We start from the raw sequence: 21,832 nt of genomic DNA, 5'->3' as shown, positions 1-21,832 counted from the left end.
CTTGGTTCTCTCTCTCTCTTTTTTAATCCTTTCTAGCTTCTTTTATTTTCCCTGTGATTAAATATGAAAATTAATGAGATTTAGTATGAAATCCTCAGCTTTCTCTATTTTTATTCCTTCTTGAAATATATCTATTTTCGGGGGGAGACTAACTAACCATCATTCCTTCATTGTAAAGGACAATCCCCCCCCATAAAGGTTTCCCTCCGAGTTGTGAAAAAAAAAAAAAGAAATATATCTATTTCTATTTATGAAGATTCATTCCATCAACAAATTTTGTTTAAAAAATCATTTTTACCAGAAGTTAAAGATGCATAGGAGACAATAATATATTTACTAAAATTATAAGATCATACATTTGAAGCTAGAAGGGATCTTTGAGGAGTAGAGCCAAGATGGCAGAGAGTAGACAGAACATTGCCTGACTTCTTCTTGGCTTCCCTTAGCATCAACAGTAGATCAAGCCTCTGAATGGATTTTGGAGTTATTCATATTCATATATGTATTCATATATTCACAGATATTCATAGTGTAATAATTTTCCGGCTTAATATATCTTGAAAGGACATCAGGAAAGGTCTGTATCATCTGGGTAGGGGGGAATGTGGCCCAACGCAGGCAGAGCATGGGGAGGTCTGGGAATCTAGCTGAGGCTTTCAGCCAAAATCCAGCAGTGTTGATTCTTCTGTCCTGATTCAGAAGGTCAGATTAGCAGTGAGACCTCCAGTTCAACAACAGAAGGCAAGTTGTGAGCCCTTAAACTTCCGCTAATAGGCAAGATTTAGCCAGACCACTCAACACAGTGAGGAAGTCTATAGCACTGGCCCCTGTCACCCTGCAAAAGAAGCTCGGGACAATCTCCTCTATTCCCTAAGGGATCTCAACCTTTAAAAATGAACAAAAAAAGCAAAAAGATCTCTGACCATAGAGAGCTACTACAAAGACAGGGAAGACCAGAATAGAAACCTAGGATAGTTCAGCAAAGGTAGAATGCCTGAAAATGAAGCCTCAAAGAGGGGTATGAACTAGTCTCCAGTTCAAAAGACTTTTGGAAGGGTTCAAAAGGGAACTTAAAAGAAATAAAAGAAAAATGGGGAAAAGACATGAGAGCACTGCAGGAGAGTTATGAAAGTTTTGAGAAAAAAGCTAATACATTGGAAAAGGAAGCACAGAAATTTACTGAAGAAACCAACTTCTTAAAAAATAGAATTGGTGAAATGGAAAAGAAATTCACTGAACAAAACGACTCCTTTAAAAGTATAATTGGTCAAATGTAAAAGGAGTCAAATAAAGCTCACTGAAGAAAATAACTCACTAACAATTAGAATTGGACAAATGGAAATGAATGAGTCAAACTAAAATCAAGAATCAAACAAAATTTTTTAAAAATGAAAAAATAGAAGAAAATGTAAAATATCTTACTGGAAAAACAACTGGCCTAGAAAACAGATCCAGGAGGGTCCATGACCTAGGCATAAACAACGAAATTATAAATAAATTAGAGGAACATAGGATAGTTTATCTCTCAGACTTGTGGGGGAGAAAGAAATTTGTGACCAAAGATTAACTAGAGACCATTACTGATCACAAAATAGAAAATTTTGATTATATCAAATTAAAAAGCCTTTGTACAAACAGAATGAATGCAAACAAGATTAGTAGGGAAGCAACAAACTGGGAAAACATCTTTATAATTAAAGGTTCTGATAAAGGCCTCATTTCCAAAATATATAGAGAACTGACTCAAATTTATAAAAAATCAAGCCATTCTCCAATTGATAAATGGTCAAAGGATATGAACAGACAATTTTCAGATGATGAAATTGAAACTATTACCACTCACATGAAAGAGTGTTCCAAATCACTATTGATCAGAGAAATGCAAATTAAGACAACTCTGAGATATCACTACACACCTGTCAGATTGGCTAAGATGACAGGAAAAAATAATGATGAATGTTGGAGGGGATGCGGGAAAACGGGGACACTGATGCATTGTTGGTGGAGTTGTGAACGAATCCAACCATTCTGGAGAGCAATCTGGAATTATGCCCAAAAAGTTATCAAACTGTGCATATCCTTTGATCCAGCAGTGTTTCTATTGGGCTTATACCCCAAAGAGATACTAAAAAAGGGAAAGGGGCCTGTATGTGCCAAAATGTTTGTAGCAGCCCTGTTTGTAGTGTCTAGAAACTGGAAAATGAATGGATGCCCATCAATTGGAGAATGGCTGGGTAAATTGTGGTATATGAATGTTATGGAATATGATTGCTCTGTAAGGAATGACCAGCAGGATGAATACAGAGAGGCTTGGAGAGACCTACATGGACTGATGCTGAGTGAGATGAGCAGAACCAGGAGATCATTATACACTTCGACAACGATATTGTATGAGGATGTATTCTGATGGAAGTGGATTTCTCTGACAAAGAGACTTAACTGAGTTTCATTGGATAATGATGGACAGAAACAGCTACACCCAAAGAAGGAACACTGGGAAACGAATGTGAACTATTTGCATTTTTGATTTTCTTCCCGAGTTATTTTTACCTTCTGAATCCAATTCTCCCTGTGCAGCGGGAGAACTGTTCGGTTCTGCAAATATATATTGTATCTAGGATATACTGCAACATATCTAACATATATAGGACTGCTTGCCATCTTGGGGGGGGGGGGTGGAGGAAGGGAGGGGAAAAAACGAAACATAAGCCAGTGCAAGGGATAATGTTGTAAAAAATTACCCTGGCATGGATTCTATCAATACAAAGTTATTATTAAATAAAATAAAATTAAAATAAAAAAAAAAAAAGAAAACAGATCCAGGAGAGAGAATCTACGAATTCTTGAACTTCCTAAAACCGATAATGAAAAAAAAAGCATAGACAACATCTTTCAAGAAATTATGCCCTCATATCCTGAAAGTGTGTGTTTCTTGATTTTAAACATGAAGTAATTGGTTCCTAGAATTCAGTGGATTCTTTTACAAAATTACTGCTTCAGGTATGCAATTTATTCTCAAAAAAAAAAAAAAAAAAAGATAGCAAAATACTTTTCCTAAAGCAGGGATATCCATCTTATTTCCTGGGTTCCAGAAGTTTAGTTTCTGCTTGGCTATGAGATAAAATAAAAATTCCTCAGCCCTCCAGAGTCCAAATTGAGCCTTAGAAGAAAGGCAAGAATTCCCAATTTAATAAGAGAACTAAGCAAACAAATATATAAGAGCAAGATAAATATTTATACAGCATAATTAGGAAATAATTAACAGAAGCAAGGTATTGGGATTAAAAAGGGTTAGGGAAGGCTTCTTATAGAAGGTATGCTTTTAGCCTGGACTCAAAGGAAGCCAGAGAAAATGCCTAGAGGTGAGATTATGTTTTTCATGGAATAGCCAGGAGACCATTATCATTGGATTAAGTGTTGGGGACTAAGAGGAAAAGATTGGAAGAATCTTCAAAAGCCAACTTTTGAAGGATTTTGAACATAAGAGGATTTTTAAAAAATTTGATGCTGAAGGCAATAGGGAACCACTTGAATTTGAATAGGGAGGTAACATGATCAGATCTATATTGTAGGAAAATCATTTTGGTGACTGAATGGAGGGTGGATTGAATTAGAAAGAGACTTGAGGCAAGCAACCTATTGCAAAAATCCAGGCATGAGGTGATGAGAACCAGGGTGGTGGCAATATTAGGGACTGAAAGCAAAATAATGAGATTTCAAAGATGAAATCAAAAGATTATCATCTAAAACAATACTTTGCAATTCAACCTAACAAGCAGTGAATATTCAATCAATCTTAATTATCTTTTATTAAGTGCCTCCTAATGAGTAGTCTTGGAACTAAGCTACAAAGTCTTGGAACTAAGATACAAAGACAAAATTGAAACTGTTCTGTCCTCAAGAAATTTATATTCAATTAGGGCAATCAATATGTAAATAAATAAATAAATAAATAAATAAATAAATAAATAAGGTGTTCCAAAAGTCTTAGCACAGCAAAATTTTAATAAGAACAACAAGCTTTGAATGTCACTAAGACTTTTTATATCAAATGCCAGCCTTTTCCAAAGAGTCTGTAGAAACAATTCTTGTATTTTTCAGAGATCATAAGACATTAAAAAAGTGGCAATTTATCTATCATTTTAGGGAGTCAAAGAGTGACAGCTTGAGAGAAAATAAATAAAAAGGATGTCAAAGGCCAAAAAGTAGAATCGACCCCAATTCTCACTCTCCAGATATGAGTATGGTTCCAAGGAATAGGCTCTAGCCACAGGCTACTACTCAAAAACGCTCCTAGGAAAACTCTGATATGTATGTATCAGTTGATCCCAAACTTTATATACTTGATCAGTTTTCACTTTGTTACAGCTCAGAATTCCCAAAGTAAAGCAATCCACTAGCATCAGTCTTCTGAATAACAAGGAAGAACAATCAGCCTGTAACAGAGTCCTATATAACTCACTGATACCTCCCTGAGCCTCCGTTAGTGTTCTTCCCATTTACCCATAATTAAACACCATGACATTATTAAATTTAAAAAATTTAAAAAATAACCAATAAGATAAAAACAGTGACAATCAAGTCATTTCCTCAATTTAAGGCAAGAGCACGAATAATCATAAAATTTACCCAAAAGATGACAAAAATAGTATTAATCATAACATATTTTGTCAGTCAGCTGGCATTTATTAAAGCAAAAGTTAGAGACTATATTAAATTCTAAGATTACAAAGAAAGGCAAACAGTCTCTACTCTTAAAAAATTTATAGTCTAATAGGGAAGACACCATACAAATGACTATGTACAAACCCGGGGATTTTTTTAGGGAGTTGATTAATAGCTCTATTTCTTTTTCTGAAATGGGACTATTTAAGCAATTTACTTCCTCCTCTAATAATCTGGGAAGCCTATATTTTTGGAGGTAGTCATCCATTTCGCTTAGGTTATCAAATTTATTGGCATAAAGTTGGGCAAAGTAACCCCTTATTATTTCTTTAATTTCCTCTTCATCAGTGGAAAGTTCTCCTTTTTCATTTTTAAGACTGCTAATTTGATTTCCCTCTCTCCTTTTTCTAATCAGATTTACCAAAGGTTTATCAATTTTATTGTTTTTTTCATAAAACCAACTTAGTTTTATTTATTAGTTCAATAGTTTTTTTTTTACTTTCTATATTATTAATTTCTCCTTTTAATTTTAGAATTTCAAGTTTAGTAATTGATTTGGGGCTTTTAATTTGGTCTTTTTCTAACTTTTTAAGTTGCAGGCTCAATTCATTGATCTTCTCTTTTTCTATTTTATTCAAGTAAGCCTCTAAGGATATAAAATTTCCCCTTATTACTGCTTTAGCTGCAGACTATGTACAAACAAGATATATACTGGGATAAATTGGGAGTAGTCTCAGAGGAGGGACTCAAGATTAAGAGGGTTAAGAAAGGCTTCTTATAGAAGATGGAACTTTAGCTGATGCTAAGGAGGCAGAGGAGAAAAGAAAAACTATTCAAGGCATGGAGGGTAGCCAGTGAAAATGCCCAGAACCTGGAGACAGAAGGTAGTGTATGAAGAACAGAAGGTCAGTGTTCCTGGATTGCAGAGTATGTGGGACTGAGAAAGGTGTAAGAATACTGGAAAGGCAGAAAGGCACCAGATTATGAGGAACTTGGAAAGTGAAAGATTTTATGTTTGTCCCCAGAGGTAATAGAGAGCCATTGAAATTTACTGAGTAGAGATACTGAATAGATGATCAGAGCTGCATTTTAGGAAGATCAACTTGATAAATAAGTGGAGGATGAGTTGGGATGACCAACCAGCAGATTATTGCCATAGTCCAGTTGTGTCATGATTAGTGCCTGCCTAAGAGTAATGGTGGGGTAAGAGGAAAGAAGGGCATATTGATGAGAAAATTATGAAGGCAAAATTGACAAGTCTTGCCAATAAAATAGATATGGGGAGAGAACGAGAGTGAGAATTTATGACTGATGCATTATGGGCCTAAATGACTGAGGAGGCCTCAATAGTAATAGCAAAATCAAAAAGAGAGAGTTTTCTCAAATTTGCTAAAGTGACAGGAAAAGATAATGATGAATGTTGGACAGGATGTGGGAAAACTGAGACACTAATACATTGTTAGTGGAACTGTGAACTGATTCAATCATTCTGGAGAGCAATTTGGAACTATGCCCAAAGGGCTATCAAACTGTGCATACCCTTTGATCCATTGGGTCTGTATCCCAAAGAGATCATAAAAAAGGGAAAAGGACCCACATATGCAAAAATGTTTGTGGCAGCCCTTTTTGTAGTGGCAAGAAAGTGGAAGTTGAATGGATGCCCATCAATTAGAGAATGGCTGAATAAATTATGATAAATGAATGTTATGGAATACTATTGTTCTGTAAGAAATAATTAAGAGGATTGTAAGATCTGGGCTAGCACCCTGGAGGCCTCAGGATCAGCTGGAGTCAAGATAAGAAAAAGTCCTTGGTCTTTAGGGTGAGAAGTGAAGGAGACAAACTGCCACAAGCTCTCCACCAACCTCCCTTCTCCTGGTCCTCCTGCAAAGTGAGTCTGGCTTGTCTCACTCTACCCTCTAATCCCTCCTAAGATAATATACCAAATATCAAGCCAGCACAGAATAGTGAGAAGGGCCATTTTTCTAAACATTTGCTAATAGAGTTATTGTCCAATAGGTAATTAGCCTTAAGTGCTTGGTTGTCTGATTCAAGCACACCTTTTAAGAGTTTCAGCCTTTTACAGAGGACAATTTAAGAAAGACCTGGAGAGACCTACATGACCTGATACTAAGTGAAATGAGCAGAACCAGGAGATCATTGTACACAGCAACAGCAAGATTATACAACAATCAATTCTGATGGACTTGACTCTTTTCATCAGTGAGGTGATTCAGGTCAATTCCAGCGATCTTGTGATGAAGAGAATCATCTGTAACCAGAAAGAGGACTGTGAGAACTGAATGTGGATCACAACATTGGATTTTTACTCTTATTGTTGTTTACTTGCATTTTGTTTTCTTTCTCATTCTTTTTCCTTTGAGATTTTATTTTTCTTGTGTAACATGATATTTGTGGAAATCTGTATAGAGGAATTGCACATGTTTAATATGTACTGGATCACTTGTTGATGGGAAAGGGAGGGAAAAAATTAGAACACTGGGTTTTGAAAGGGTGAATATCAAAGATTATCTGTATATATATTTTGAAAATAAAAGGCTATAATTAAAAAAACAAAACAAAAAGGAGAGTTTTTGGAAAAGATAATGAGTTCCGTTTTGGATATGTTAAACTTCAAATGTCTATAGGACACTGAGTTTGAGTTGTCTAGTAGTGAGTTTTAAATGTGAGATTGGAAGTTAGTGCTAGATAAGTAGATCTGAGAGTTTTCTGCACAGAGAAGATAATTGAAACCAAAGTAGTTAATGGGTTAATTTGAAATAGTATAGCAGGAGAAAAGAGTCTAAGACAGACTTGAGGGACACCTTAGTTGGTGTGATATGGATAAAGAAACTATCAGCAATCAGACTGGTAGGAGAGCAGAAGAGAGCAATATTAAAAGACTCTAAAGAGGACATACTGTCAAGGAGAAAAGGATTATGGAGCTGTATGAAAAGGCTGCAGAGAGGTCAAGAAGGATGAGAATTGAGAAAAAAAACCATTAGCCTATGGTAATAGTCTATAATAAATGTAATAAATAGATAAATAATAAAGATACTGAAGAGGGCACTTTCAGGTAACTCATGAGGTTGACAGAGACTGAATTTTAAAAAAAATGGAAAAATCTATTGTAGACAGCTTTCTCAAGGAGTTTGGACACTAACAGGACACAGGAAAATTTGAACAAAAATGGATGGATCAAGTATGGGCCTTTTGTGGATGGGAATCACAGGGGTTCTCAAATTCCGGCCGTGTACCAGATGCAGCAGCTGAGGACATTTATTCCCCTCACTCAAGGCTATGAAGTTTCTTTATTTAAAGGCCCACAAAACAAAGTTTTTGTTTTTACTATAGTCCGATCCTTCAACAGTCTGAGGGACAGTGAACTGGCCGCCTATTTAAAAAGTTTGAGGACCCCTGGAGAGTGTCACCTGAACTGGCCTCTAACCTGTGGATGGCCAAAACCATCCAAAGCAGACAGGATAGTCAGGACACAAACAGAAGTTTAACTAATTTCATTGAGGAAAATGGCATGTGCAAATAGAAACAAACACCTCCTTCTAAGGAGGGTTTAACATGCTAGAGCACAGGCTTGTCTTATATGCCACAAGTTGGCTGAATTATGACAATCATTTTCTTTTTTTTTTTTCTTTTAAATAACTTTTTATTGACAGAACCCAGGGTAATTTTTTACAGCATTATCCCTTGCACTCACTTCTGTTCCGATTTTTCTCCTCCCTCTCTCCACCCCCTCCCTCAGATGGCAAACAGTCTTATACATGTTAAATAGGTTACAGTATATCTTAGATACAATATATGTGTGCAGAACCGAACAGTTCTCTTGTTGCACAGGGAGAACAGGATTCAGAAGGTATAAATAACCCGGGAAGAAAAACAAAAATGCAAGCAGTTTATATTCATTTGCCAATGTTCTTTCTTTAGGTGTAGCTGCTTCTGTCCATCCTTGATCAATTGAAACTGAATTAGATCTCTTTATCGAAGAAATCCACTTCCATCAGAATACATTCTCATACAGTATCGTTGTTGAGATATATAATGATCTCCTGGTTCTGCTATGACAATCATTTTCAAGTCTTGAGCTCCCACAGCCCTTTGGGAACAGTATTGTCGCAAATCTTGGGAATCATATCCCCTGTGAAGCACAGAACCAGAATTTTGTAACAGGAAGCTGATAGTGACAAGAAGCAAGGATTGTGAATATGTGATGGATCACCCTGGGAAATAGGGGAAGCAAAAACCTTTAGTGAACACCTGGTATTGATCCAAGCAATACACTTTGGCAGAAGATGATTTCATCCTGTATGCAAAGGGTTATTGTTTTGTCAAACTCAGGACACATCTTGCTTGCTGGATTTTAGCTCTGGGAAACAGAGTGTCTCCAAAATATTTTGACAGTAGGCAGTTGGGAAGAAATCAATAGAAAGGAAGCAATTAGGAGTAGGTAGGTTGGAGTCAGGAAGATCTAAGTTCAAATCCATTCTCTGACACTAACTCTGTGATCCTGGGCAAATCATTTAACCCTGATTGCCTTTAAAAAACAGATAGCAATTGAAGATGGCTGTTGCTAGCAGGGGAAATCTGCTGAAGCAGATGTAATGGAATGAGATCCTTTGTATAGAGGGGCCAAGGGGCAGCTGGATAGTTTACCAGCCCTGATGTCAGGAGGACTGGAATTCAAATGTGACCTAGACATTTAATACTTCCTAGCTGTGGGACCCTGGGCAAGGTACTTAACCCCAAATGCCTCAGAACAACAACAACAAAAAAAGTATAGAGGGGCCAGCTCCTACAACCTGGGTCACACTCCCTCACCAAAGCATTCATTGCCCATGTGGGCATATATAGACATTTAGTAGGGAGATACCTAAATAGGAAAACACATGTTCCTAGGGCAGATTAGAATTCTATTGCAGGCCTTATATTTGCTACCTTCAAGGACAATTTGTATCCCCAAAACTTCTTTTCTTCCCATCCTTACCACCTGGTTTTGGGCAAAGATGATGCTCTTGCTCACAAGCAAACCGGGCAGTGAGAGCCCAGTACCCTAGAAGGACACTGAAAAAAGGGGTTAGAATCTTTCCCAGATGAGAACTCTCCATAGAGAAGCAAATATGGATTCTGTTTTGTCCTAATAGCTGCAAAACAGATTTAGAACAGGTCTGGCCTGGTCTGTTTCTCCTTCTCAAACCATAAAGCTTATTCTCCTTGGTGGTCCTAACGAGCAACAGCTCTAGTTGCCCTTCATTGGGCAGTAGGAGTCATGTCTCAGTCAATAGATTTCCATCAGTTAGGCTTTCTTCAGACAATGAACAAAGCAAGGGTCAGCTATCTTAACTGGAAACTTTTTATGCCTTCTGGGTACAGCTGGCTTTGACTCCAATGCTTAATCTTCTTACCTTCTTTTTGCCTTATTTTATAACTTTCCCCCCAAACTTCTCTGGTTCTGGTTTTAACGGCCATTAATCTCTCTGATCAGATCTTCCAAATGGTGACTCACCTTTATTTCATTAGGTCTTAATGCCAAAAATTCTGTCAAGTATGAACTCAATAATCCTTATATAAATCTCCCGCAATTAGTTAAAAATGTCAAAACTATGAAGCAGAGCTCCTTGGACTTAGTTTATTTGAAATATTTTCTTAAATGTTTTCCTTGTTCAGTGCTGACCCCTTTTGGGGTATTCTTGGCAAAGATACTGGAGTGGTATGCCATTTCCTTCTGCAGCTTATTTATAGCTGAGGAAATTGAGGTATATAGAGTTAATTGACTTGCTCAGGTGGACACAGCTAGTGTCTGAGACTATATTTGAATTTAGGAACATGAATCTTTTTGATTCAAGAATTAGAGCCACTGCTTTCAGGAAATGTTTTCTCCAATTTATTGTCAATTTAATAAATTAACATGCAGGGGTAGCTCAGAGTTAACTAGTTAATAGGATAAAATATTTGTTAAGAATTGACTGTGAAATGGCTTTCTTCAACAATGAGATGATTCAGGTCAATCAGCACCCAGAGAGAGGACAGTGGGAAATGAATGTAGATCATAAAATGATGTTTTAACTCTTATTGTTTGCTTGCATTTTGTCTTCTTATTGTTTTCCTTTTTGATGTTTTTTTCTTGTGCAGCATATTTGTGGAAATATGTATAGAAGAGTTACAAAAAGAAATTCCATTTAAAGTAACTACTGTAGATTGTATAAAATATTTAGAATCTATCTGCCAAGGGAAAATCAGAAACTTTATGAGCAAAACTACAAAACACTTTCCACACAAATTAAGTCTGATCTAACCAACTGGAAAAATATTAAATGCTCTTGGATTGGGCGAGCAAATATAATAAAGATGACAATACTACCTAAATTAATCTATTTATTTAGCGCTATACCAATCAAACTCCCAAAAAACTACTTTGATAAACTAGAAAAAATAACAACAAAGTTCACATGGAAAAACAAAAGGTCAAGAATTTCAAGGGAATTAATGAAAAAAAAAAATCAAATGAAGGTGGCCTAGCTGTACCAGATCTAAAATTATATTATAAAGCAGCAGTTACTAAAACCATCTGGTATTGGCTAAGAAGTAGACTAGTTGATCAATGGAATAGGTTAGGTTCAAAGGACAAAACAGCCAATAACTTTAATAATATAGTGTTTGACAAACCCAAAGACCCCAGTTTCTGGGATAAGAATGCACTATTTGACAAAAATTGCTGGGGAAATTGGAAATTAGTATGGCAGAAACTAGGCATTGACCCACACTTAACACCGTATACCAAGATAAGGTCAAAATGGGTTCATGACCTAGGCATAAAGAATGAAATTATAAATAAATTGGAAGAGCATAGGATAGTTTACCTCTCAGACCTGTGGAAGAGGGAGGAATTTATGACCAAAGAAGAACTAGAGATCACTCTTGACCACAAAATAGAAAATTTTGATTATATCAAATTGAAAAGTTTTTGTACAAACAAAACAAATGCAGACAAGATTAGAAGGGAAACAATAAACTGGGAAAACATTTTTATAATCAAAGGTTCTGATAAAGGCCTCATTTCCAAAATATATAGAGACTTGACTCTAATTTACAAGAAATCAATCCATTCTCCAATTGATAAATGGTCAAAGAATATGAACAGACAATTCTCAGATGAAGAAATTGAAACTATTTATAGAATATGAAAATATGTTCCAAATCATTATTAATCAGAGAAATGCAAATTAAGACAACTCTGAGATACCACTACACACCTGTCAGATTGGCTAGAGTGACAGGGAAAGATAATGTGGAATGTTGGAGGGGATGTGGGAAAACAGGGGCACTGTTGGTGGAAATGTGAACACATCCAGCCATTCTGGAGAGCAATTTGGAACTATGCTCAAAAAGTTATCAAACTGTGCATACCCTTTGATAAACCAGCAGTGTTTCTACTGGGCTTATACCCCAAAGAGATACTAAAGAAAGGAAAGGGACCTGTATGTGCCAAAATGTTTGTGGCAGCCCTGTTTGTAGTGGCTAGAAGCTGGAAAATGAAAGGATGCCCATCAATTGGAGAATGGCTGGGTAAATTGTGGTATATGAACGTTATGGAATATTATTGTTCTGTAAGGAATGACCAGCAGGATGAATACAGAGAGGACTGGCGAGACTTACATGAACTGATGCTAAGTGAAATGAGCAGAAACAGGAGATCATTATATACCTCAACAACAATACTGTTTGAGGATGTATTCTGATGGAAGTGGATCTCTTCCATAAAGAGAGCTAATTCATTTTCAATTGATCAAAGATGGGCAGAAGCAGCTACACCCAAAGAAAGAACACTGGGAAATGAATATAAACTGCTTGCATTTTTGTTTTTCCTCTCGGGTTATTTATATCTTCTGAATCCAATTCTCCCTGTGCAACAAGAAAACTGTTCGGTTCTGCACACGTATATTGTATCTAGTATATACTGTAACCTATTCAACATGTAAAGGACTGCTTGCTATCTAGGAGAGGGGGTGGAGAGGGGAAGGGGTAAAATCGTAACAGAAGTGAATGCAAGAGATAATGCTGTAAAAAATTACCCTGGCATGAGTTCTATCAATAAAAAGTTATTAAAAAAACATGTATAGAAGAACTGCACATATTTAATCTATAATGAATCACTTGCCATTTAGGGGAAGAGGTAGTAAGAAGGGAGTGAAAAAATTAGAACAAAAGGTTTTGTAAGGGTGAATGTTGAAAATTATTCATGTATATATTTCGAAAATAAAAACTTTTAATTAAAAAAAAATACTGTCAAGTGCTGTGCTAAGCATTGGGAATATAAAAAAAAACAAGAGTATTAAGTAGTACATATATAAGAATTCAGCTGCAGGATCAGTGGCCAGTTCCAGAGCTACTTCAATTTGCCCTATTGGCATGGTAAGATCAGGGTAGAGTTTAGGAAGGTGGGATTGGTAAGAGAAGGGCAAACGGGTCCTTCTTTCAATGACTTGTTTGGAATAGTGCTCTTTTTATAAACTTCCCAGACAAAATGAAAATTATCTGGCATTTTTTTTTTTTATTTAAGAAACAACTTTTAAAAACTATTAAGTTCAATGAAACTTTTAGAAGAAAACGACTGTTTACGCTGTGAAATTTGTTAAGTCAAAATACCAAAGTCTGAACTTCTGAGGTTATTAATTTCAATGTTTTATTATCTAAAAACTTATAAAGGCCCCTATCCATCATGGCAATAAAAGTGTAGAGTCCGGCGCATTATTCCCCTCTAGGTAAATATTGCAGTTTTATGACCTTCAGCCAAGCGATTAAAGAGGTAGAATAAATTATCTGCTATCGATGGTTGAGAGGCATAACGCAAAAAAGGAGCTCTTCACGGGAGCCAGCACACTTCCGTGCAACTGACACAGACTAGGGAGGATCGTTCAGCATCAGTGGCAAAAGCTCTGTTCCCCCGGGCCAGCCGCGGCCGGCCCACGGTGAGCCGCTCCCCGGAGGCTGCCCTGGCGTTCCTCTGCGGCTTTAGTCACGCCTCCTTTATCGGGAGAAAAGCCTCGCTGTCAGAGAGGCTCGTTGTAGGCGAGGTCCGAGAACACCGAGAATGAGAGGCCAGCGCGGCTTCAAGCGTCAATATTTGTTCGACCTCAAGCAGGGGCGGAGGTTGGACGGGCAAAGGGCGGCCGAATCACCGGAGGGCGAAGGGCGGGTCAGCGGGGGGCCGCCTCCTACAGCTCCCAGGCCAGGGAGCGGGCGGCCCGCCGCGCGTGCGTGTCGGTGGTGGAAGGTGGGGCTTGGCCTGATTCGGCGCCTCGAGGGGAGGAGTCGACGTGCACGGCACCGCCCCATGCCGCGCTTCTCCTCCCTTCCGGGGGCCTCCCGAGTGGCAGAAGCCTGTGTGGTCACAGTGCTCTGTTTCTAAGCCGGCGCGGAGCGTGCGCCGTGGCCCAAGTACCCTTCCAGTCCCTCTAACCCCCGCAGGGCCAGGGGCGGGTCTTCTTGAGCCCTGGGAGAGGCGGGGCTGTGGCGGGTACTCGTGGTGTTCGTTCTTTCCTCTCTCCTTTAGGGCGCGCGGAGGGGTGAGGGGCTGACTGGGGTGGGCGTTTGTAAGTAAATAGCCGTGGGCGGTGGCTATAGGTCCGGGACCGGAAGAAGCGGACCGCAGGCCACGTCATACCCCCAGGGGGGAGGGGAAAGGGGGAAATCCTCTCCTTCCGTCCTTCCAGCTCTCGGACACCGCCCCTCGCGCTTACCGGCTCCCCGCCGTGCGCGTGCGCAGCTCCGCCCCTTTCCGCCAGGCTCTACTTTAGCGGCCTCCGACCCTGGGTGCCGCACGCTTAGTTAGAGGTGGGCTCGCGCTACTCGCTGTGCGTGTGCAAGGGGAGGAAGGCGTGAAGGAGAAAGAAAAGGAAGGAGGTAGAGACAGTGAAAGAGAGAGGGCGCGTGAAGGTGTAAGTGTGCGCGGCGGGTGCGCGTGTACGCGCGCGGCTGGGAGGGGCGGGGCCGCGGCCGCGGGCGGTTAGCGCTCGGTCCGGCGCGTGGGGCAGGGGGCGCTCTCCCACACCCGGCGCACACGCACACGCCTGGCTCACACGCACGCGCGCACACTCACGCGCAGAGCGCTCCGCGGGAGAGAGACTGAGTGGGCGGCGGCGGACCGTGCCGGGCTGTATCCGGTTCTCTGGTCGAGGCCGGGGCCGTTTGTGACCCAGGCGGGGCGAGGAAGCCGGGCGGCGGGCGGGCGGGCCTGGGCCTGGGCCCCGACGGGGCGGGGCGGGACCATGTCTGCTGAAGGCTCCGTCCCCCCGCCCGAGGAGCCGGCCTCAGCGGCCGAGCTGGGCCTGCCCCCGCTGCGGGAGCGGGAGCCGGGGAGAGCCGGAGCCGCAGTCCCCGGCGCCCGGGGGGAGCCGCCGCCGGCACCCAACGCCGTCGCCGCGCCCGCGCCCCTGGGCCATAGCGTGCCCCAGGCGGCCGTGGCCGTGAAGCCCCTCGGACTGCCCTTGGCCCACAAGCCTCCGGAGCCGGGGAGCCCCCCGGGGCCCGAAGATGATGAAGACGACGCTGACGGCGACGAGGGCGATGAGGATGACGGCGACGGAGCCGCCGCGAGGGAGCGGCCCCGGGCCCTGCCGCCCAAGGAGAACCCTTGGACCAAGAAGCCACCTCCACCTCCGTCTGCGTTGTTGCCGCCGGCCGTGGTCGCCGCCGCGCCCGGCCCGGCCGCGGGCCAGACCCCGGCGGCCGCTGCCGCCGCGCCGCCGCAGCTGCTGCTGCTGGCCGAACCCACCGAGCCAGGTGCGTGTACGTTGTGCAGGCGGGATAGGGGGGCTTTACACGCGGGACATCTGCCTCCCGGGGAAGGGCAAGGGACGGGGCCCGGCCTTTAAAGGGAAAGCTGAGTCCTGGGACCCAGTAATTCTTGATAGGGTAGGGTTCTTGGTCTCCGACTCCCTCCCATTTACCGGCTCGGCTGTACGTTGCTGATCGGGCCCGGGTCGGCGGCGGACATTGGCGCTGAGCCTTTGCAGTGGAGTCGGGAGCTTTAACATGCCCGTGATCCCAACATTTGGCTGAGCGGTTCTTTTCTTCCTTTGACGCGTTTGTCCGTGGATGGAGATGAGAGTAGGATGACTAATTCGAAGTCGTTTTTGTCTTTTTATCTCATTGCAGCAAGTGGAGATTTTAAAAATGAAGTAGTTGCACCAAAATAAGAATCGGTGGAAAATTAATATTTTGCTTCAAATTAAAAAACCCTATCTTTCCTAATTGAAGGCATATTCAATTAGTTGGCTAATTTAGATGTTTTTCTAAGTTGTGTTTAAGGATTGAGGAAAAGAATGGAATTTTGTGTATCTGAAGAGATAGTATTTTAACTCATTTTTTTTCTGTTGAAATCTTTCTAGAAGGAAATTCAGTCGTTTACTTTTTTCATACAAGCAAGCCTTCAAGTTCACTTTGTACTGTCACATACTTGCAAAAAGCTTCCAGGGCCTCAGATACAGCATAGCTGTCATAGTTAACTCTTAACCAAGGTTGTGCTTATGTGTAAATGAAGAAATCTATCCGAAAATCTTTTATAAATCTTATTAAATTGATGGTCTTTCATTGACCTGTGGATTCTTTAGATTTAATCTATACTGCATATTTGTAATTATAATTGGAGTATCAAGAAAAAGGCGATATAATTCTTTCATCATCTCTTAAGACATTTTAAAAGTTTAACATATGGCCAATTATTTTTGGAAATTTTCCTTTAAGCATTTATAGGATTCATAGATGATTTTAGGTAGAGATGATTCGTGGACATTTTTTTTTTTTTTTTATATAGCCTTAAAGCCATATGAAAACCTTTTTGGTTTTTTTAAAAAATCCTTTAGCATTAGCTTAACTTGCACCTTGTATCCTTGGTGTAGCACCCTTTATCTTAAAATTGCTTGACTTGATTCTAGCTTAATTAAAATAGCATTGGGTAAAGATTTGGCTCTTGTCTCAATAACGCATGAACTTGGACAAATAACCTTGCTAGGTGGTCAGTTTTATCATTTGTAAATAAAGGGATTTGTTCTTTATTACTTATAGTTTTTCTCACGTTTTTCACCCAACAATCAAGGCTGCAACTTTATGTAACTCAGGTTTAGTTGACTTTCCCTTTTGATCAGTCTATTATTAACAAATAAGAGGGAACGGAGTTGATATTCAGATATTGACTGAAAATTTCCTTGAAGCTCCAGAAATGGCAGAAGTGAACACAAGCACTTCAAATACTGAAATTTGCAGCAGTTGAAGTAGTAGATTGAAAAAGAACATGGTAGTTTTATTAATGAAGGGATCTCTACTCACTGCCTACTTTGTTGGGAGAGTAAGGAATTGTTTCTTTGTATTTGCATTCCTGACTACTACTGTGTCTGGCTTACTGGTAGGGCTTATTTATGCGTTTAGATTGACTGCAAGTATATGGTTTTAGAAAAGTATATTTTTGCCCACACTGTGCCTTGGTAAACTTTGCCCCTTTTTCTCCCATTTAGACCAGCCTGCTTTTAAAAAGTTCCTTAGTTTTTTAAGGAAGAGTGTGACTCTACCTAAGGAATGTCTTCTCCCCTTGTTAGGTGATTAGAGACTAAAACAGGCAATCTTATTAATAAAACTTCTGCCCAGAAAAAGACCTGAAAAGCTACTCTTTGGATTTAATCAAGCCCAAGCCCTCCCTATTCCTGGCCTACCTTCCTAAGAGACCTGTCTGAAATATGACTACTTGACTGCTGCTGATTCTCTGGCAATGAAGAGGCCAGAACTTTGTCAAATTCACTAGATGACTAGGGAGTATTAAAAAGGAATCTTTGATAAAAGATTTTAGGTGAGGTACCATCGTATACATGTAATTTATGGTTGTGTTCTGACTGGGCTCAGGAATGTGCCATTTTGTTTGGTTGCAAAGTCCATGCTTGTTTAAAGCCAAACATAGTGGTTCTCTGTATGTAGAGGTCAATAGATGGATTGAAAAAGGTGTCACGGTATCATGAATCCTGAAGATAGAACTGCTTGCCACAAAACACATAGGATTTGCCTCTCATAAAAAGAAACCTTTATCAAAGCACTTCTTTCATGAAACTGAGGAATGCTACTACAGATAACTTTCTTCATTTGTTAAAACATACCATTTCATTTATTTACTTTATACAGGTTAGGTTTGTAGTAATTGTTTTAAACTTACAAAGTCTCTTGATTACAATGGGCAACAGATGCATTTTGCTGCTTTTTCTTAGAATCCCTTTCCCCCAACAGTGCAACCTTTTCCCTACCACCATACCTAACAGCTTTTCTCCTCTACATTGGTTGTGTTCATCAGCTCCTATGGTATCAACCTGCATTTCTATGAGACTGGCTTCCATTTCTATATATACAACCCTACTCTGTTGAACTCCAATATCACATCACCAACTGGACAGGTTCCATCTGACTGTCTCAGGTATCTCAAATATGATATGTTCAAATCTCAGCTTGTCTTTATCTTCCAAACCTTTCCCTCTTTCTAATGTTCCCTTTTCTGACATTTCCTATTTTACTACCATCTTTACAGTAATCCAGCTTTGCAACTGGGGAACTAGCCTCAATTCTTTCTCTTTGCCTCTCATATCCAATCAGTTGCCAGATCTTTTGGGTAATTCCTCCATAAGGGCTCCTATCCCCTTCTATCAGCATGACCACTATTCTAAGACCCTTGCTGGAAGTATTTTAATAGCTTCCTAATTATCCTCAAGCTTCCCTCTCCAGTTTGTTCTCCACTGCTGCCAAACTGATCTTTCAAAAACACAGATTTGACTGTGCAAGAAGTTCCAGTGAATCCCTGTTTCTTCTAAAATAACATAAATACTCTTTTGTCTTTTAAAACCAGCTGTTTGTGGCCTACCTTCTAAGGTATTTCCTTATTAGTCTTCTTTAAACCTTTATTTTAGCCCAGCTTGCTTTTTTTCCTTAGACATATTCCATCTGTTAGGCTCTGTAATTTTCTTAAAAACTCTATAGTGCTATCTCCTGTTGTTGTTGTTGTTGAACTTTTTTGTTACCCTTTTGGGATTTTCCTGACAAACTGGAGCAGTTTGCCATTTCCTCCTTACTTTACAGATGAGGAAACTGAGGCAAACAGTTAAGTGACTTGCTCAGGGTCACATAGCTAGTAAGTGCCTGAGGCTCGATTTGAACTCAGGAAGATGAGGTGTTTTTTTTTTTTTTTTTTTTTTTTTTTACTCCAGACATAGCGCTCTATCCACTGAGCCACTTAGCCATCCTTGGTATTACCTTCTACAGGAAGTTTATGATCCCATTTGGCTAATACCCATCTTCTCCAACCAAAATAACTTTGTAGTCAGTCAAGATATTTCTTAAGCTCTTATCTGCTAAGCTCTGAAGATCAAAAGAAAAATAGAATTCTTGCTCTCAAGGAGTTTACTATCTACTAGGTAAGACTGAGGTTATCTTACAGTTGAGGGATAAGGCAGTAGTGGGCATTTGGAGGGGGGATGGGAAAGGACATAGTGGGGTGAGTTTTAGCTGAAGCCTTGAAGAGAGCATCTAATCATGGTAAGGAGAGAAGGAGAGATAGCTGGTGGTTTGACTTGGGAAAGTGAGGAAAGGTTTAAGTTGGGAAGAATTTGAAAGACTAAAAATTTTTTATCTAGAGCATCTCTTATGTATTTCTCTACATTATTACATTGTAATTTTCATTTTTTTTTCTTTGTATCCTGACAGCTAGCTTAAGTGCTTGGCTATTAGTGAATAAATGAATAAATAAATGAAGACATTTATTAAACACTTAAGCTTACATTCTTTGAATAGAGGCCTTAATTCAAGGGAGTGGTGACTAAAGGAGAGGCATCTCTTTTCCCAGAAAGTTCTTGGGATAGGAGGTGTGGGGTCTTTGGTGAATAGACTGATAACACTCCATTCACAATGGCAGCTGATTTGATCTTGATTCTTGGTTCCAGAATTGGAGTGGGGCCTGATCTGACTGTGGGAGCTGGAGTGGAGGGCTTGAAGGATGAGTAGGGGCTTACCTGAGATTGGAGTATTGGGCCCCAGAATTGGTTAAGAACAAATGATTATTGAATTGAATCAAACACTGTCATTGGTTCTCTTGCCTGGGTGTGGGGGATGAGCCCATGCTTTTCTTTCCTTAAATGGCTGTTTCTAACTCAGTTCTTGACTCATCCTCAAAATTTCTTATGACATTTCCTTTTATCTTTGACCTCTTCCTTTTTCCTTTCCCATACTCCAAATTTGAGGATTTGATTTCAAATAGTGGAAACTTGTTACTATTTGGTAGAAGGCTCTGATTTAAAGTGACAAATTGAAATTGAATATATTACTGAGACAATTGTTAGTATAACAGACAAAAAGACCTTTGCAATAATGAGCTTGAATAAAGGACGTGGCTCAGTCAACCTGGTCACAATCTTATAATGAATATGATGGGGCCTTTCTGGGTTGTTTGGCTTTTTAGTTTTGTGAAAAATTAGGCATTTTCTCCCTCACTTTGTCTATCCTTTATAACTTCTAAATTACTCTTTTCCTTTTAAATTTGAGTACCTCATAGATAAATAAATCTGTGTAGAGTTTAAAACCCAAGCATAACTTTTTGGGGGAAATTAAGATATCAGATAATATAGAAATTTGTTATTCCTTATTCTGGGACATAGAAGACAGAGTTTTAATATGGGCTGTTAATACAGGCTGACCCTACATATAGACTTTTTTTTTTTTTTAATTTATGTGTAGTATTGTACTAAGAGTAAATAAATCTATGGTTATAGTGTTGAATTCTGTTAAATAAAATTTGGAGGTTTTGCAAGGGCAGAGTAGAGTTGTCAAACTTAGGCCTGCAAAACTCCTGAGTTAAATTTTTTTTTTTTTTTTGGCTGAGGTAATTGCAGTTAATAGCTAGGAAGTGTTAAGTGTCTGAGGCCAAATTTGAACTCAGGTTCCTGACTAACTCCTCCTAACTTCAGGGCTGGTGCTCTATCCATTGTGCCACCTAGTTGTCCAAAATGTAATTGTTCAACAAAGAAAATAAAAATACAGTACAATATTGATAGTACTAATTTGTGGTTTTCTATGTCAGTATTTGGATTTCAGATTTTGGTTTCTATTTGAGTTTGACACTACTGACTGTTATTTTGTCTAATTTTTGTCTGTATTCAATGTCTAGAACAGGGATCCTCAAACTTTTAAATAGGGGACCACTTGACTGTCCCTCAGACTGTTGGGAGGGCCTCACTATAGTAAAAACAAAAACTTTTTGGACCTTTAAATAAACTTCATAGCCCTGAGTGAGGGGGATAAACCTCAAGATATTTCAGTGAACACATCCATCTACTCATGTTAACATTCTAGACCAGGGGTTCTCAAACTACGGCCATGGGCCAGATACAGCAATTGAAGACGTTTATCCCCATCTGGCTCACGACCGTAGTTTGAGGACCCCTGGTCTAGAATGTTAACATGAGTAGATGGATGTGTTCAGTGGATGAAATATTTTATTGTATATCTCCTTAGCTCAGGCTTAAATGAAAAGAATCACTAAAAATATAGATTTCAGTGACTTTTCCATGATTTCCTTAAGATTTTAAGATAAGATTTTGACTAGTAAATTAAAATTTTGCACAAGTTTTAAACACCTGTTTTATTTAATTCACTTAAGTGTAACGATATTTATGTTCTAGGTATTGGTTTAGGTATTAGGAATGCAATTCTTTCCACCCTCCAAATAGTCCTCTATCCTTGAGGAGCTCACAATTTATTTGGAAGAAATATGTATAGAGAGAAGTGAATATAAAATATGTACAGAGTAGTTTGGGGCTAGTGGAAAAGGTAAGTTTGGGGAAGACCAAGAAAGTCATCTTCTAGTCAGTAGCCACTATTAAGTTTTTATGGTATCCATAGCACTGTTAAGTACCAGGGATACAGACCCTTCCCTCAAGGACATAGCAGTCTAATGGGGTTATGTCAAGACTACGCAGAAACAATATGTACAGGATAAATTGGGGGTGGATTTAGAAGGAAGGCATTGAGATTAAGAAGAACTGGAGAAGATTTTGAGATTTGAATGATGCCAGGGAAGCAGGGAAGAGAAGAGGTATTCCAGGTAGAGGCATTGAAAACTCTTCAGACTTGG

General features: G+C 39.6%; 1 protein-coding gene across 4 annotated transcripts in view; it reads left to right on the top strand.

Moving 5' to 3' along the window:
* The first annotated feature begins 14,880 nt into the window (after positions 1–14,880).
* The window catches only part of LARP1B (La ribonucleoprotein 1B), a 96,222-nt gene continuing 89,270 nt past the window's right edge, over positions 14,881–21,832 (top strand). For 2 of the 4 annotated variants that reach the window (XM_051966495.1, XM_051966498.1), the window contains exon 1: positions 14,882–15,459. In XM_051966495.1, coding sequence (XP_051822455.1) covers positions 14,946–15,459 — 514 coding nt within the window. In that variant the 5' untranslated portion in view covers positions 14,882–14,945. Of the gene's footprint in view, positions 15,460–21,832 lie in introns of all 4 variants that reach the window. The other 2 variants (XM_051966497.1, XM_051966496.1) reach the window with 2 other exon arrangements.

This window comes from Antechinus flavipes, chromosome 6, assembly GCF_016432865.1.
Source record: "Antechinus flavipes isolate AdamAnt ecotype Samford, QLD, Australia chromosome 6, AdamAnt_v2, whole genome shotgun sequence".
In the NCBI taxonomy this organism is placed as follows: domain Eukaryota; kingdom Metazoa; phylum Chordata; class Mammalia; order Dasyuromorphia; family Dasyuridae; genus Antechinus; species Antechinus flavipes.
This window is presented reverse-complemented; position numbering and strand designations above follow the sequence as displayed.